The sequence below is a fragment of the Parasteatoda tepidariorum genome, chromosome 6 (genome assembly GCF_043381705.1).
Source record: "Parasteatoda tepidariorum isolate YZ-2023 chromosome 6, CAS_Ptep_4.0, whole genome shotgun sequence".
In the NCBI taxonomy this organism is placed as follows: domain Eukaryota; kingdom Metazoa; phylum Arthropoda; class Arachnida; order Araneae; family Theridiidae; genus Parasteatoda; species Parasteatoda tepidariorum.
The window spans coordinates 80,185,107-80,201,670 of record NC_092209.1 but is presented as its reverse complement, the minus strand read 5'-3'; the positions used below and the strand labels follow the sequence as shown (position 1 = coordinate 80,201,670).

The window sequence follows — 16,564 nt, the reverse complement described above, 5'->3', positions numbered from 1 at the left end:
ATTTTGATTTATTTAAAGATATTTATCCGAAAGAACTGAATTTAATATAGGCTATTTCAGATGAAAATGGCGCTAATTTTTTGAATCTTGATATTAAACTTCATAATCAAAAACCAAGATATTAAACTTTATAACCAAGATTTTAAACTAAATGTTATTAGTTAAACACATTTTATTTCCAACCTATACTTTAAGATATTTAAGAATATTTTGATTGGTTAGATTATTAGGTTTAAATTTATTTGTAACAATAAAACAGGTTTTCTTTCAGATATACATGATTTCTCTGAATTATTGTACTCTTTTATTTCGATAGATTCAGATTTTTGATCCAAAGGGATAGCCGCAATCTGGGAAATATATCGAATTTTAAAGCTACGGCTTTTTTAAAATTTGATTTCTCAGACACTCTTAGACAGCTATACTTAAATTCCATATTTTGCCATGAGACATTATATTCTTTAAAATGACGTCAAAAATTTTATACTCTTTTTTGACTCTTATTAAACAATATAATAAAAAATAATAAATACTTACTAAAACTCACATTTTGCATGGAGTTCTCTTTGGATAAACAAATTATTTAATTTTGTGCAAAATTTTTTCATTTCGCTTAAATTGTTCTCGAGATACGGCGAAATACGCAAAAATTAAAGCTAACGTTAAGGTGGTCTAAACTTTGGACCGCCCTCCTGACCAAACTATAGGGACCCTATTTCCCAGATTGCAGCTATCCCTATATTTTTAGGATCAAAAATTTGAATTCATAGTAAAAAAATCTGTTTATTCAGAAAAAGTACGTTTTTGAGTCGTATTTCGTAACTTAAAATATCGTCGGAACTAATTAATTAGCATATTTGAGGTCACCACTTTTAACCTTTAACATTGAGAACTATAGAACGGGAAAATTTGATCATCAGATCAAATGTAATTCAGAAGACTCCCTTCAGAAGAGAAGAAGATTTAGAAGACTTATTTTTAGATTCGTTATTACCTTTCTCAAGCCTTATAAAATATATTAGTTCCTCGGGTTTACAATAATCAAAAATTGGCATGGATAAATTTTTAAAATGTTTGATAACAGTTAGACTTTGCTTTTTAAATTGAATCAAATCCAAGTTTTTCATTGAAATAGCGAGGGTTTATTCAATCAAATTATATAATATTTCTTAGGTTTCAAAAATTTCTCGTTTGAAATTGTATCCTTATATTTCACTGAAGTTTTTTTCACTATTTAGTAGCAAGAATTAAACCATTTCAAGCATTGATATTAATATTTGTTTATGAATAATATGGTGACTAAAAGAATTTTTTAAAAAGAAAAGCTATTTAATATCTTCCATGAGCTTAAACAGTGGTTAATATATAAATTTACATTTAGAAGTATTATTAAGTTAGAATATAAACTTCTAATTTTGCCTAATATACTGTGATGTAAGCATTCTCCTTTTATTTTCAAGTCACTGTAGCTGTTGTGGCACTCTTTGTTTAAAGCCTATCCACCGCGACAAGGTGGTGCCACATCGGATAGGGTCGGTTTTTAATTGTCCCGCCAAAAACCGTATAAAAAGCAGATAGTGATTCGATTTTTAATTGTCCTTCGGCCAAAAATCGTGTAAAATGCAAGCAATATTTTGATTTTTAATTGTCTTAAAGCCAAAAATCACAGAAAAAGCAACTGCAAGAAAAGGTCCGGACACAGCGTAACCCTCAGAACATGCTGATGCTACTTATCACGGACATTCAGAGAGATTAAATCAATCTCTCTGGGCCATACAGAACAATTACTCTGTCTGGCTCAGAAAATCCAATTGCAAGTGAACAATGTTCACCCTGTCCAACGCTACGCATTGAACAGCAATTGAATTTGGAAAAGAACTTGCAGATCCTTCTAAACCACTTCATAATGCCAGTGGGTATTTAAAACGCTTTTTTTGAAAAGAGCTTAAAAAGAACAAGTTGATCGCACCACTATCAAAATGGAAATGACTGAAATAAAACAATGTTTCATTATTAATCTTGTAACAATTAAATTGGAGTATTGTTGGTATTGAAAGAAGGAAGTTGTATTTAAATACCAAACGTAAACAATGAGATAACTAATTGTTAATATGAACTTTAAATAAAAAATGTTTCATTCTTGTACAAAAGCTTGGTGTGCAGATGATCAGTTCTAATGAAATGAGAAAACGTTTTAAAAAAGTCACACTTTAATAGGAATAAGCATTCGGGATATAATTTTTTTAATACAGTAAAAACTCGATGCAACGAAAACAGCATATAACGATAAATTTATTATTACTACTATTCCTATAGTCCACTAGTTTCCGTCAAAATATTAGTGTTAGAGATACAAAAATTGTATATTTATGACAAGTTAGCCCACTTTCGCGACAAGCGTTTTTAGGGCGGGGCATTTTTCTGCCATTTATGTGAACAATCCTATTCAAAAAAAGAAAATATATAGAAGACATCTTTATTACTTTTTTAAAATCATTATTATTTATTTACTTGAAAAAATTAACAAAAACTGGAAATAAGTTTTTGATTGATCAGTTCGTGCAGTTGCAATGATGATTTATGTGGTTTTTAATAGCTTTTACGGCGGGCATAGCTATGTTTTTAAAAATTTTAATTTCTTTTTATTACGATGCGTGAAATTTTGAATTCCAATAATCACTTTCTAAACACTAATAAAGATTTCAGAAATAAAGATTTGTGCCGATTTTATTGTAAATATCATCCAAGCGACTTTTCGACAGTTATTGTTACGCATTTCTACACGATTTTTTTAATTACGGATATTTTTGGTACGATATTATTACGATTCACACGTTTCGAATCGCGTATTTAATTTCGACACTTTTTAGCGTGCTTTATTTCTACCTATTTTATCTAAAATCCAATTTATATTACCTTAAATCCAAGTTAATAAGTTCGCAGTTATGTGTTGCTAACCATTGTATTTTCACTTTGTTTTGAAAATTCCGGTATTTCCTGACAATTTTACTACAACACTCGAAATTCGAATAGCTCATTTAAATTTCGATTGTATCAGAAAATAAATATCGAAAGCATTAAAGCCATTGTTTTCTCTTGAATAACTGGTATAATGCTCGGCAATTCTTGAATGCAATTCTTAGTCCTGATTTTTACCACTTGAAAATAATGAAAGTTTTTGAAAAGAATCGGGTTGTGTTTTATTTTGTAATAGATAGGGAATTTAAAAATTACATTAGAGAATAATAATTTTCCTTTTAATTAATGTAATTATGATATTTTAAGTCGAAATATTTTAAAAACGTTCAAATAATTCTGTCGATATTGAAGCCAGCATAAATAAGCCTATGAGGTGAAATTTAGGATTTTTTGTTCCTGAGGCCTATACGACGACGGCCGGTGGCTGAGTGGTAGCGCTCCACGCTCCCCTTCCACCTGTCCCGGGTTCGATCCTCTTGTCGGGCAAGGTTGACTCAGCATTTCATCCCTTCAGTGGGTAGATAAACGAATAACAAGCATGCTTGGGAACTGAGCACTGGGGGTTCCGCATTTTGCTGACCACCTGACCGGAACATTTGCTCCTGCACCCCAGAGCCTAAGGTAAAGAAAACTGATATGCCCACAGTAGGCTTTGGGCCTCTATGGGCTGTCGCGCCACTGAGTTTAGTTCAGAAGCATATAGATGGCAGCACTTTTTAGAATATTTACTCACTGAGTGTTTTTTGCTTTATTTTTCAGGATTTTCAAAAGGGGTCAGCACTTGATTTATTTCTAAAGTTTTATTAATGGTTTCGCAATTTATTTTTTATTTTGATTTGGTTATTCAAACTGTAACTTTATCTTTATTTATTTTTCTTATACGTGGGCGTTTCATTTTTAAGTCTTACTTCTGTGTACTTTTAAATTGTGTTTGTTGGTCATTCATTTTTCATTCACTTTACATTTCAGTTTTTCTAATTGCTTTTTCTCATTTGCTGGTCCATTATGGAACCTCGAAGCGCAGTCAGTGTTTGGTATTACCACTGACGAAAGAAAGGCTCCAGTGTGTTGACAGGCAGTGTGTTCCCTGATGAAGTGCCGTCTTGCTAACACACATATCTAAAAATATTCTTCGTTTTCTGCTAGAATTGTATTTCCGACTTTCTGAACTGTAGACATGGTGTTAATTTTTTTCTGCAATGTTTGTTATGCTGAATTCAAATCTGAAAACCACTTTGATCTCACTTTTTTTTGTTTTATATTTTATAACCATCGTTGAAAAGCCGAGCCAGTTTTTTGGGTTTATGGCTAATAATGTTCAACTCTGTATTCTTGTAATTTTGAACACAATCCAGAAGGCAAGGAAAATCCTGGATCGAGTAATGGGAGAAATTTGTTTTCGTGGAAGACTTTTTGATGAAACTAATCCGTATTTGCGTTACATGGGGAGGAAAACCACGAAAATCTCCCATGGTTAGCCTAAAGGCAAGGAGTCTTTAATCCATAATCCGTTTACCAGGATATTTCTCGTCAGCACTGTGGTCGGTGCTTGCCGGATGCAGAATTCGTATCGACCACCGATGCGGAATTTGTATTCGAGTGCTCAATCCCCTGAGCCATAACTGCTCTGATTTCAAGTTTTGAAAATATTTTTCGAAATTTAATTTTTTCGCTGAGCACTATTCGTCCTTTGTTTACCACTACGCTTTTATTACTTTCTCATGCAACGCCGATTTCACGAGTTTATTTTCGTTGTCTTCAAACGTATTCAAGGCAGCATCTGGACTTTAATTCCTCTAAAGTTCATGCATGTGTGAACCATTTAGGCATTTCTTCGATTTCTAAACCGCATGATTTTGTCGCTAGTCTTATCACCTACAGAATTTACAGTTAATGAAGAAACGCAATAAAAAAGTTCCCTTCCATCTTCCAGCAATGTATCAGACCTTTCACGAACAAGGCCGATTTGTTACGAAACCTGACACTGCCAAAAAGCCAAGCTGCACTGCTAGGATCTGATTTTAAAGAATTTAATTCGCTTGCACCAGGTACAGCAACTACACATCTTTGCCTCACACGCAAATAACTTCCGAAATTCTTTGTAAAGTTTGAAAGTATTTGTTACTGTACTGCAATGTCTAATATCAAGCCTTTGGGTTCGGACGCAACATTGAAGCATAGTGACGGCTCATCGACTCATGTGTAACAAGTTTGAGAACAGTATTATTACAAAATGGGAACATCTATCGGGGGAACAACTAACTATGCATCGTTACCGGTTGAAAATTCTACCTTCCTGAAAGAGATATACGATAGTACTTAACCCTTCGCTTACGGCTGGTACAACTGGTGATCCATAATAGCAGGTGCTGTCAGGTACCGTGGGCAGAAAGTTAAAAAAAAGCTATCATGATGTTGCAGTAGTTCATTTAAGTCGCACTAGAACTGCACAATGGGCTATTGGCGACGGTCTGGGAGACATCCCGGAGGATGATACGAAGACACGCCATCACAATTTTGATTCTCTGCGGAGGGGATGGCAGCCCCGCTTCGGTAGCCCGACGACCTGCGCACGAAGTCGAGCACTTTACGGTAGCACAGTTCAACGAGGACCAATACCGCACACCCTCGGTCTCTACGCAGACTGATCCAAGTGGTCACCCACCCGCACACTGACCGTAGCCAGTGATATAAGCATCGTATAATCATCAGTATAAGCATCGGCGACTATGTCCTCTCCTCTGTCTTTCTGTTTTTGTTGTATCCTTCCAGATTCGTAGAACAGTTGTGGACTGATCGTTAAGACACGGTTCCCAGCAGATCACCGAAGTCAAGCATCACTGGCTGCAGTCAGTGTGCGAGTGGGGGACCACTTGGATCAGTCTGCGTAGAGACCGAGGGTGTGCGGTATGGGTCCTCCGTTGAACTGTGCTACCGTAAAGTGCTCGACTTCGCGTGCAGGTCGTCGGGCTACTGAAGCGGGGGTGTCACCTCCTCTGCAGTGGATCAAAATTGTGATGGCGTGTCTTCGGATCATCCTCAGGGATGTTTCCCAGACCGGCGCCAATAGCCCATCTAGTGTGACGTAAATGAACTACAACTACAACAATAATTAACGATATGTTAATTGAACACAGAGCAGTATAGCTCATCGAATTAGTTGAAATATAATTCTTCCTAATCTACTCAATTTACTTAACTTAAATTTATTATTTATTTGTGCAGTCTATTTTAAGCATGATATGTTATTGATTTGCGTACCTGGCAACTTTGATGCATAATTAGTTCTACACGGCTTCGTGTCAGTCTTTGTGTTAAGTCTCTGTGTAAATATATAGTGAAAGAATTGAAATCTTGAAAAAGAATCGAGAAATCTTTGTGTAAAGAATCTTTGAGAAGGAATCTTTGTGAAAGAATTTAAAATGAGTTACTTAAGAGAATTGATATTTGACGGGCTTGTCTTACTCGAAATGGAGTGCAAAGAACACTTTCTAATGTAAACAAATGTCACGTTTCTGCCACCATTCAGGATCGAGATACCCGCTCTACGTCACTGACAGGCATTCCATTATGTATTTCTAAATAGCATCGTCACACGGCTCACTATTTTCTTAGCTAATGCCATACTCATGAGTGTTACGCTTAATGGAAGATTGGAAAAGTGTAGTTTAAAAACCCTGGGGGGGGGGTACAGACAAAATGATTTGCATATTTTGAATCAGCATGTTTCAATTGCCTTAAAAAATGTGAGCGATAGCAAGATATTTGCCACTTTTAAAAGATTTGTTTATTCGTGCTATGGAAAAAAGAAGTTTACATTCAATACATAAAAATAAATAAACTTAAAAAATGTACAAAGCATGCAGATAAAAGTCTCAATAAACTCGCCAAAGAATAAAATACCATTCCAAAGCTTGCTTGAGGTAGGCAAACGTGTCAAATTAGCATTTACAAATTACCTTTGCCAGCAGAAAGAAGACTTAATGAAAATAACATCAGAGAACTTAAGACTTCTCTAGTTTTAAAGTAAGAAAAAAATAAATTACTAAATGTCTAGTCTAATGCTCTAGTGACTTTTAACGAATCTGGGTTGGTTTAAAAATTTCACTTAGTTGTATTACAGAAATAACTCACGTAATGTGTCAGCAATTTCACTCATACTTCCAGGTGCATTAACTCAGAATTCCTCTAAAAATAGAATTTATTGAAAAAAACTATTTGTCTGATGATTACTATTAATTAAACAGCATATTCTATTTTGGTCTCTCGAATCAAGGAAATGGCGAGTTCGTGAAGGTTTAATCCAACTCTTTAAAGAGACATTAAAAAGTAATCGCGTAATAATATCATACGGTTCAACGTTTTATGATAAAGATATTTACAGTTTTCGTTTTACTTTTATTAAACGGTAAATAATTATATTTCTTTTTCAAAACGTTATATATACTTTTAACTAAATTTTATGTTAAGCTGTGTTAACTCAATGTATGCAATTAATATAATAAATACAAAATGTCTACTGAAAATTCTAAAGCAAAATGAAGAATAAACGTTTTCCTCTACAGCCTAAAATGAATCATTCACCACTTAGAAAAAGAAAAGTTGTGATCTCTTTATTACAATCACTGGTTACCCATAGGTCAAATGTTTTTTTTTTTCTTTTCTGGTTTGACTCCGATAAACGTCACAACATTTCAAATCATGGGTTGCAAAAACTGCCTCAATTGATGTTTGATTGGTTCTCAAATCCTGGCTATTATACGTGTTTCAAGACGTCACAAAATACTTTTCCTTCTTCAGTATTCACATTTATATTAAAATCACCGCCAAGACAGTGTATTATAAGTTAATAATAAAAAGAATATAAAAAATACTTTAAATTATTATTATGTAAATACATTAAAAATGACTGCTGGTGAAAATAAAAAAGAATTTAAGAAAAATATTATCAAACAGCAGCTGTTGCCATAGCAACGCGTGCGCACTGTTTACTATTACTCTTGAGCACAGTTGAAAAGGATGATGACGTCCAAATAAGGTGCGCACGCTACCAAGCCAAAAACAATACCCATTTTGCCAATGAGTAAAAAATATTTGAAAGATATGTTTTAAAAAGAAATCACAATTAAAAAAACTTCTTTCACTAATCTTTTTACTAAATTTTTTTTTTAAAAAAAAAAAGTAAAAATTGCATCTGTTCTGAAATCTACGTTTAAAACGGTTAATCCCCTCTTCTTAAAACTGCCACAAATATTTATTGACACTAATTACACAAATACTAATTACTAAACTAATGACACTAATTACATAAACTAATTACACAAATATTTATTGACAAATTGTAATCTTAAATGGGTGTGTGTTTACATTTAGAAAACGCAAGGGGATAAACAGGGCCGTTTTATCCATTAGGCACTGTAGGCAACTGCCTAGGGGCCCCGCCACGTTCAGGGGCCCTATGCTACAGAGAAAAAAATTGACAATGTTTCTTAAACAGTAAAAATTTAATTCGAAATTTCAATGACGATTGTCTTACTCTGTACATTACATCGACGCTATTTTAGTACATTTCTTAACGCATTCCAAATTAGATATTGATATTATGGTAGTTAATTCATATATAACGCAGTAATATAATCCTAAGCAATTTTACCGCGGTAATTTTAACGCCGACTAATCAGATGACTATACAGCAAGAGCAGCTTTTTTAACACAACACGCTTGAAAAACGCGCAAAATTCTACGTTGTGAATACACACTTACTGTTCTGGTACCTACCATAGGTATGTATATTCTATGGCCAAGCTACCAAAGTTGTGCTCAGAGGAAAAGAGAAATTAAAAGTTGATACATATTTGCCAGTACTAGACATGCTGTGTACAGAACTGTCGCGGCGCCTAGAAGCTTACCGGGAAATAAATGATCTGTTTGGGTTTCTAACAGATTTCTCGACAAAATCCGAGGCTGAAATTTTACAGGCCTCCACAAAGTTTAAGGAACATTATTTCGAGGACATTGAGCTTGAGTTTATAGACGAAATGGTGCAGTATAAATACTTCTTCTTACAATTAGAAGACGCCGGAAAAAAATTGTGCCTGCCGAAGAGTCTTACAAACTGATTATTGTTAACGGCACAATCAACTTTCCCGAATGTAATGACAGCTTTGCAAATACATAGAAGTCTAATGATTACAAACGCTACTGGTGAACGAAACTTTTCCAAATTGAAATTAATTAAAAACTGTCTTCGTTCAACTATGTCTCAAAACCGTTTAAATTCATTGGCCATAATGGCAATTGAAAATGATGTATTGGAAAAGGTTAACTTTCAGGATGTCTTGAACGATTTTGTAACAAAAAAAGTTAGAAGAGTTAATATTTAAGCTTATTGTATGATTTTTTTTAAATGCATATATTAATTACTTATATTCTTTTCGTTTGATTCAATATTTTTATTGAATAATGTGATAATATACATATGTAGTAAAAAACAGCGTAATTATAAATAAAGTGTTGCGTTAGCGAAAAAATATATTAGGAAGTTAGAAGACGGTAGGGGGGGGGGGCGAGACGAGCATTGCCTAGGGGCCGCGACATGCATAAGCCGGCCCTGGGGATAAAGTCCCCTCTGATCTCTCCCCTGATTCGCATTTTTCAAATTACCACTGACCGTAAAGTACATTGAAAGGGAATTTTTTGCTTTTCCCTTCATTCTCGGGAATAAGCAATTCTGTCTATGACCTCAAAAACCAGGCTTGTTTATGCGCATGTGTTGTGCGTATTGAAATGTGCGTTATTTATTTCTATCCTGCTATGTGCGTTAATAGATACCAACCAATGAAATAAGTAATTTATCATTTTGACTTTAGTTGTGTTTATTCTTGCAAAACTTCAAGTACAAAAGTAAATATTGTTGGTGGATGTATTTAACACATTTTAGAGTTTGGTGCTAAGTAAGCCTGATTTACTCAAGAGTAGCTATTATAGTTTCCCCCCCTTAGATCAAAGTTTTCATATTTCCATTTTTGCTAGTTTTTCCTTTAAAAACTCGTGTTCTCTTTTGAAAAATGTTATCTAATTTGTGATAAAAGACTTTAATTTAAAGTAGTAATTAGGCAGTAAATATGGAAGTTGAATTTCTTTATGAGGCAGTACAGTATTATATTATACACGTCGATGAACAGCCGAATCAATTTTGGGTTTACGAACGCTATATCTCCTGAGCCCTCACTGCTGTTTTGCAACATATTTTATTTTATTTTCTAACTGTCGATGAACAGCCGACTGAAATTTCAGTTTACGGCTGCCAATGTTTAACTCCGCAGCCTTGTAATTTTGATCCCAATCCAGAAGACAAGGGAACTCCCAGATCAAGTATTGAGAGAAATTTGCCTTACTGGAGGACTTTTTGATAGAACTAACCCGCATTAGCGTTACACGAAGGGGAAAACCTCAAAACCTCCCACAGTTAGCCTCACGTCAAGGGAACTCTAGCCCATGATCCGTCTACCACTGAGGATTATTTACGTCAGCACTGTAGTCGGTGCAAACCGGATGCGGAATTCGTATCGACCAGCCATCGCTGAGATTCGAACCTGGTTCACCTCATTAGAAGGCGAATGATCAATCACCTGAGCCCTCACGGCTCTTTGAGGAAGTTATAATTTTGATTAAGTTATTTTAGTTTAGTTAGTTAGTTTAGTTTAGTTTGATTAAATTAATCTGAAACTTAATATTATCGAACGTAACATAAATTAGGTCTTAAATTTTCAGCAGTGTTTACATATCTTATTATGTTAATAATTTAAATGAGTTTAGATGTGCATTTAAATTTAAGTTATTATCTTAAATTAAACTTTTTTTTAAATAAATATTACATCGAGACCCAAAGTTTGCAAGTAAACGAAACATCTAAAGTGACATATAGCATAAAAACATCGTAGTTTTAAAAACAATTTTATTTTTACAATGTATAAAAATTTGCTCATTTTAAAAAAAATCATTAAAAAAAGTATCATCGAAGTATAGAATATCTACTTTTCTTTACAATATTATCCTTTCAAGTTAAAAGATATTAAATGAGAAAAGTAAAAAAATTAATTAATTATATTTTAATATTTAAAGTGCAAGTATCAATTTTTTTCAAAGGCTAGGTTCCTTAAATAAATCCACTTCAATTGCATACAGAGGTTTATGGATGCCATGAGCAATCTCTTCATGAAGCAATAATGAAGTAATATCTTCAATGAGAATGAAAAAATGAAAAGTGTCACTTTCATGAAAAGTGACACCCCAATGGTATTACTGGAGAAGAAGAACAGATGTGTATATATAATTTTAATTAGAAGGATAAAGCACTGAAAAGATTTATAAATTCATTACAATTTAAGTCTCATAAATTCATTTTTGTGTTGATGTATGAAGGAATTATGATACTCTTCCATTTCAGGTGCAGTAAATAAGTAACCAAACTATTAGTAGTACTTAATTAATTGTGGGCAATAGAGATAGTGCGAGAATAGTTTTTCTCCTGGTCTCAAAGAAACAATATTAATTTTCAATTAAAAATTTATATATTAAATTTTCTGAAATGTCATTAATAAATTTGATTAAAAATCGTGATTTATGTTTCCTGAATTGTTTTCTTACAGAAAGTGTCTACCGAATGAAACATATAATTTATTAATGGAAGCAATACTGGTAATCTAGTAAATGCTTTAGAGTAATTATTAGTTATATAAGTTGCCCCTTTCAACTGGATATGTCTGAGGCCTCTCTTTATTCGATTTATTAAATTTGAGAAAAAAATTTGTTTAACGTTTTAGTAATTTCAAGTTTTACTTTCTTCCTCTTTTAAATTTTCTGCTACATTTACACAGACAGCTCTCTGTTTAATGAAAGAGATTATTTCTCAACTGTAAAGTTGTTTTTTTTCGTCCGTTCTCCAACAACTAATTTTGATGTCGAAATTGAAGCCATTAGCAACCTTCGCAGCTCATCTATAGTGAAATAAAACAAAATACTATCGGAGTGATTTGCGATTTTAATCTTTGTAAATACGTTGAAAAATTCCCTGCAAATAGGAACTTTAGTTATTACTTTTCTCTCTTTTTTTAACTATATAAACTTTTTGACAATTAACAAATTAACTGCAATTAATGCGCTCAGCAAGTTGAAGTTCCTTAGAAACAAACTTATTGTTTAGAAACATATTGATTATGTTGTTAGCAATATTTAGCATATATGTTAAAACGCATATGTAACATAATAGCTATTTAAATCCATGCGTTTTTTTGTGGCATTTTAAGCACAATTTTAGAAAAGCATTGCAGCTATTATGGTGTATCAGTTGATAACATATTTCTGCCTCGAACGTTTAATCATAACATGCAAAATTTGTAATTATTTCATCATTATGATTTGCTTTATGGTAACATTTATTACGCATGACAAGTGATAGCACACACTCTCTAATGAGATATACTGATAGGGGCTGTCATAGAAAACAATTAATTGAAAATAGAGAATTTATTTAAAATTTTAACAGTTGCAATCATAAACAAAAGTTTAATAAGTATATCAAAATTATCGGCAATGAAACCGGCAAGTCAACCATAAGCGCAATCGTATCTTCTACTTACTAAAAAAATTGCTCGAAAATCCTCGTGTGATATAGAAATCACAGTTGCGCGAGAGAAAAATTGCCTATAAATAAATGCAACTCACGTTTGCACCAATCAGATCGTTTGATTTTTATGACGCTTAAATTCTATGTGATGACGTTAACAAATGTAAATAAAAATGGCGGACGTTGATGAGATGATTGGTTGAAATTTTGAGTAAATACATTATATTACTTAAGTTAATACGGAAAATTGAACGGTTATAAATTCTAGAGCGTCTGTGATTTACTTTTCCTTCCTTTACAAGCATCGTTGAGAAAATATGAGACAATACCTAGATAGCAAAATAAGGTTTATTTTAACTCCACAAAAACCTTTTAATGTAAACCTAAAACGTTCTGTTATGCTGTTTACGTGTTAACCTTCTAACCTTAACCATCTGCTCTATTTTACCCACATTACTCTAATTCAAAACCTTGGAAAACAATCTTCTGTATAAAAACCTTAAATCGAGGTTGGCTTAGGGTTTTCAAGCGTGAAAAATTCTTTTCATAAAGCTAGTCTCAAGGTGAAAATAATCTTAAATCTACGTAATTACAAAGTTTCTCTTCGCAAGGTCTTGCATGCTCAGCTAAAATCCACCTTGTCATGAAATTTTAATGGACAATGCAATTTGATTCTACCGCTAGTAAAAACGTCAGCTAAAACGTCATTTTGGACCTAAGCGATCATTTTACCTAAGTGAGAATACTTTTTAAAGAAGCTTTGAAAAATAATTTTTTAGTCCTTTTAGGATGAAAGGTTTGAAACTGCAATATTTTTTCTTCATTTAAAAAAGGTTTTTAGTACAAACATTTCCGTGAGAATAAAAAGAAAATTGCGACAAAAGGTTGCCGTATGATTTCTGGAAACATTGCACATGAAAATGTAATAATATTAGTCAAAAACTAAGATAAGTAATAAAAAATGGTAACCCTATAACTACTATCAGCCGTTTGAGCAATTAAGCAACCCCATCGGCAACTCCGAAATTGCCTTTAGAGTTGAGGATAGAGTGGAGGCTACATTTAGGGTTGCTCTAACTTTTCTCTCGTGTGATATATATATATACGTATAATGAGAATGATAAATAAGTCCACAACACAAATAAGAAGGATGACCATAAAGATGAATAGCTTTACTGGCTCGATGGGCACGCTTTAACCTCATTTCACAGAATCTCTTTCTCCAGAGGTTGAAGGGGAAAAGCCAGAAATTTCCTGGTAATGTATTTACGGTTTTTGGAAATTGGAATCGTGCCCTCAGCTTTGTGGCTCTTGACCATCGTAGGAAAATCATTTAGAATACAGAGTTAAAATGATCAATTTATCTTTAAATATCTTTCCATTAATACAGATCATGGGCTCAAAGTAAAATGATTAATCATTTCCTTTTCTATACGGTACTTTGCATTGTACCGTTAACTCAAATATGTATACATATTGAATTTTATTTTCAATGAAGAAATATTGATCAAATGATTAAAATGTTGATCGAGTGACGCTGGCGATTAATCTGCATCGATTAGAAGTAGCTGTTTCTGATATTAGTTTTTTTTTTATATTTATTTAATTCTAATTGAAATTTGAAATTTACTGTGATAAAACATCACTTTGCTACTTTCTTTGAGGTTTGAACATATTTGTCTGTTTTTTTAAAAAAAAATTTTCTTCAAGATTGAAATTCTATTTTTTTCCTTTACTGCTTCAGATTTTATAATAGGTTATTGATTATTTTTCTTGCTTAGACGTGATAGAACAAATTCAAAATTCTTGATGGTCCCATCAAAAAATTTGATGGTTTATGTTGGTTTCTGTGCGATTCATGATGGTCCAACATTATTTGACTGTCACCATCATCCAACATTTTTCGTTATGTGTTCATGATTTTTGATATGCCAGCAAGCTTCCATCATTCCAAGACGGAAACTGCTACTTTTATACTATAATGGTCAACCATCAAAAGAAGCATCTCATGGAAGAAAAATCCTTGACGATTCGTGATGGTCCATGATAGTTCCAACTATACATTTCCGTGATGTTTAAATGGGATTTCTTGTTGGTTCTCAAGAATATACCCTCAAAACAATTTGATTTTTTCATGTTGCACCAGCATAAATCAGTCTGAATTCTTACATTGAGATGATGGTTGTTCATGATCGTTCCAACATTTGATTTATAAGACACTAAAGTTCATAAAGGTGCAACAATACATTTCCATTTAATACGCGGGCTGCTTTTAATTAAGGTCTGTTTTGTTGTGTACACTAATAGATGACGATTGCGTCGCAACGAGTACTTGCGGCATATCTCGGCATTCATTAGGAACAACTGTTCTCAGTTACAGCCGTGTGTGTATCCTGTGCCATTAGTTCTGTGTCTTTAAAATGTACAAATTTAGCAAATATCCCGCCACATGAGGTACGGTCAGTGAAGCGTTTTTAGTCGGCAAAAAGCCTGTCTGCTGTATACGTTCACCGACAGATTTCTGAAGCTTACGAAGCTTCCTACTGTCATGCTGACAGAAAATTTCGCTACTTCATGACAACGACTCTCTCCACGGCTCAGTCCCGAGTTTGGCTCCTTCGGCTGGGAAGTTTTGGATCACCTCTCATCAACCCAGACCTTGCGCTAAGTGATTTTCATCTTTTCCGATGTTCTAAACATCGTTTTGCCGGCAACCAGTACAACGTTTACGAAGACGTGAAAACGGTCGTAACCTCTTGAATATCGGAGCTGGCGGCAAGTTACTATGAAGAGGGTATTCTAAATCTAGTTGCAAATCTAAGGTGTGATATGATTCTAAATCTAAGGTATGATAAGTGTTTAAGCAAAATTGACAACTATTTTGAAAAAAAAAGAGAAACTTATGTAGAATCAAAAAAAATTTGCTTGATGAAAATTTTCATTCATTTGATTTTTATTTTCAAACGGTCCTTATTTAAGAAATAGCCCTTGTAATAATTCGATCCCCGGCCCAGACTCCGGATTATCGGGATGCAGAAAATCCTCAGCGGCCATGTCGTATGATTATGTGGCATGTAAAAGATCCCTGGAGTGCCTTATTGACTCTTGGCATTTCCGGCAAAATTAAATTCCTAGTGCACTTTAGCATCCATCTCGGTGCTGCCATCTAGTGTAGCAGAAACTAGACGTCCAAATTAACATGACCAACGGTATCTCACCCATTGTGGTGGTCCTGAAAGAGTGGATACCACCTCTGGAGAACGCACTAGGTCTGCTCATCGGCAAGACGAATTGCGCAGCTAATTGGAAATAAAAAATAATAATTCGTGATAATTCAGCGGGGATATAGCAATAAAACATTTTCTTTTAATGTTGGCTCATCATAAATCAGTCCGAATTCCTACATTGGGGTGATGGTTGCTTATGTTGGTTTCCATCAAAAAATATAATGGTTCATGATTGAATTATTAATGGTTACCATCAATATTATGTTTATCCATCAATAAAAAACCATAAAACATTTTGATTTGAGGAGGCTCTCTTCCATATATTATGCATTGACCTCTAAAATCTATCCTTTTCTTTTGCAGAAGAATGATGAGCCATTTTCTTTCCTTTGGCGAATAAAGCGTGATCCACCCTCCTATTTATTCGGGACCATTCACGTTCCATACACGAAAGTTTGGAACTACATTCCGGAGAACGCCAAAGAGGCCTTCATATCCAGCACACAGGTCTACTTCGAGCTGGATCTCGTCAACCCCATGACGGTCTCTGCACTCTCATCCTGCCAGATGCTGCCACAGGGAAAGAACCTCTCAGATGTCCTGCCAGGTATGCATGCCAATTTCGTACGTTCTGTGAAGTGATAGTATTTATTTATGTATTTATAGCTGTTGTTAAACAGCCAAATCAATTTTGGGTTTACAACTACTAATGTTCAACCCTGTAGCCTTG

At 33.8% G+C, this 16,564-nt stretch overlaps 1 protein-coding gene across 1 annotated transcript in view; it reads left to right on the top strand.

Annotated features, from left to right (window-relative positions):
* The window catches only part of LOC107453939 (metalloprotease TIKI2), an 82,556-nt gene that overhangs the window by 41,324 nt on the left and 24,668 nt on the right, over positions 1-16,564 (top strand). The window contains exon 3 of the mRNA XM_043051610.2: positions 16,198-16,441. Coding sequence (XP_042907544.1) covers positions 16,198-16,441 — 244 coding nt within the window. The remainder of the gene's footprint in view (positions 1-16,197; positions 16,442-16,564) is intronic.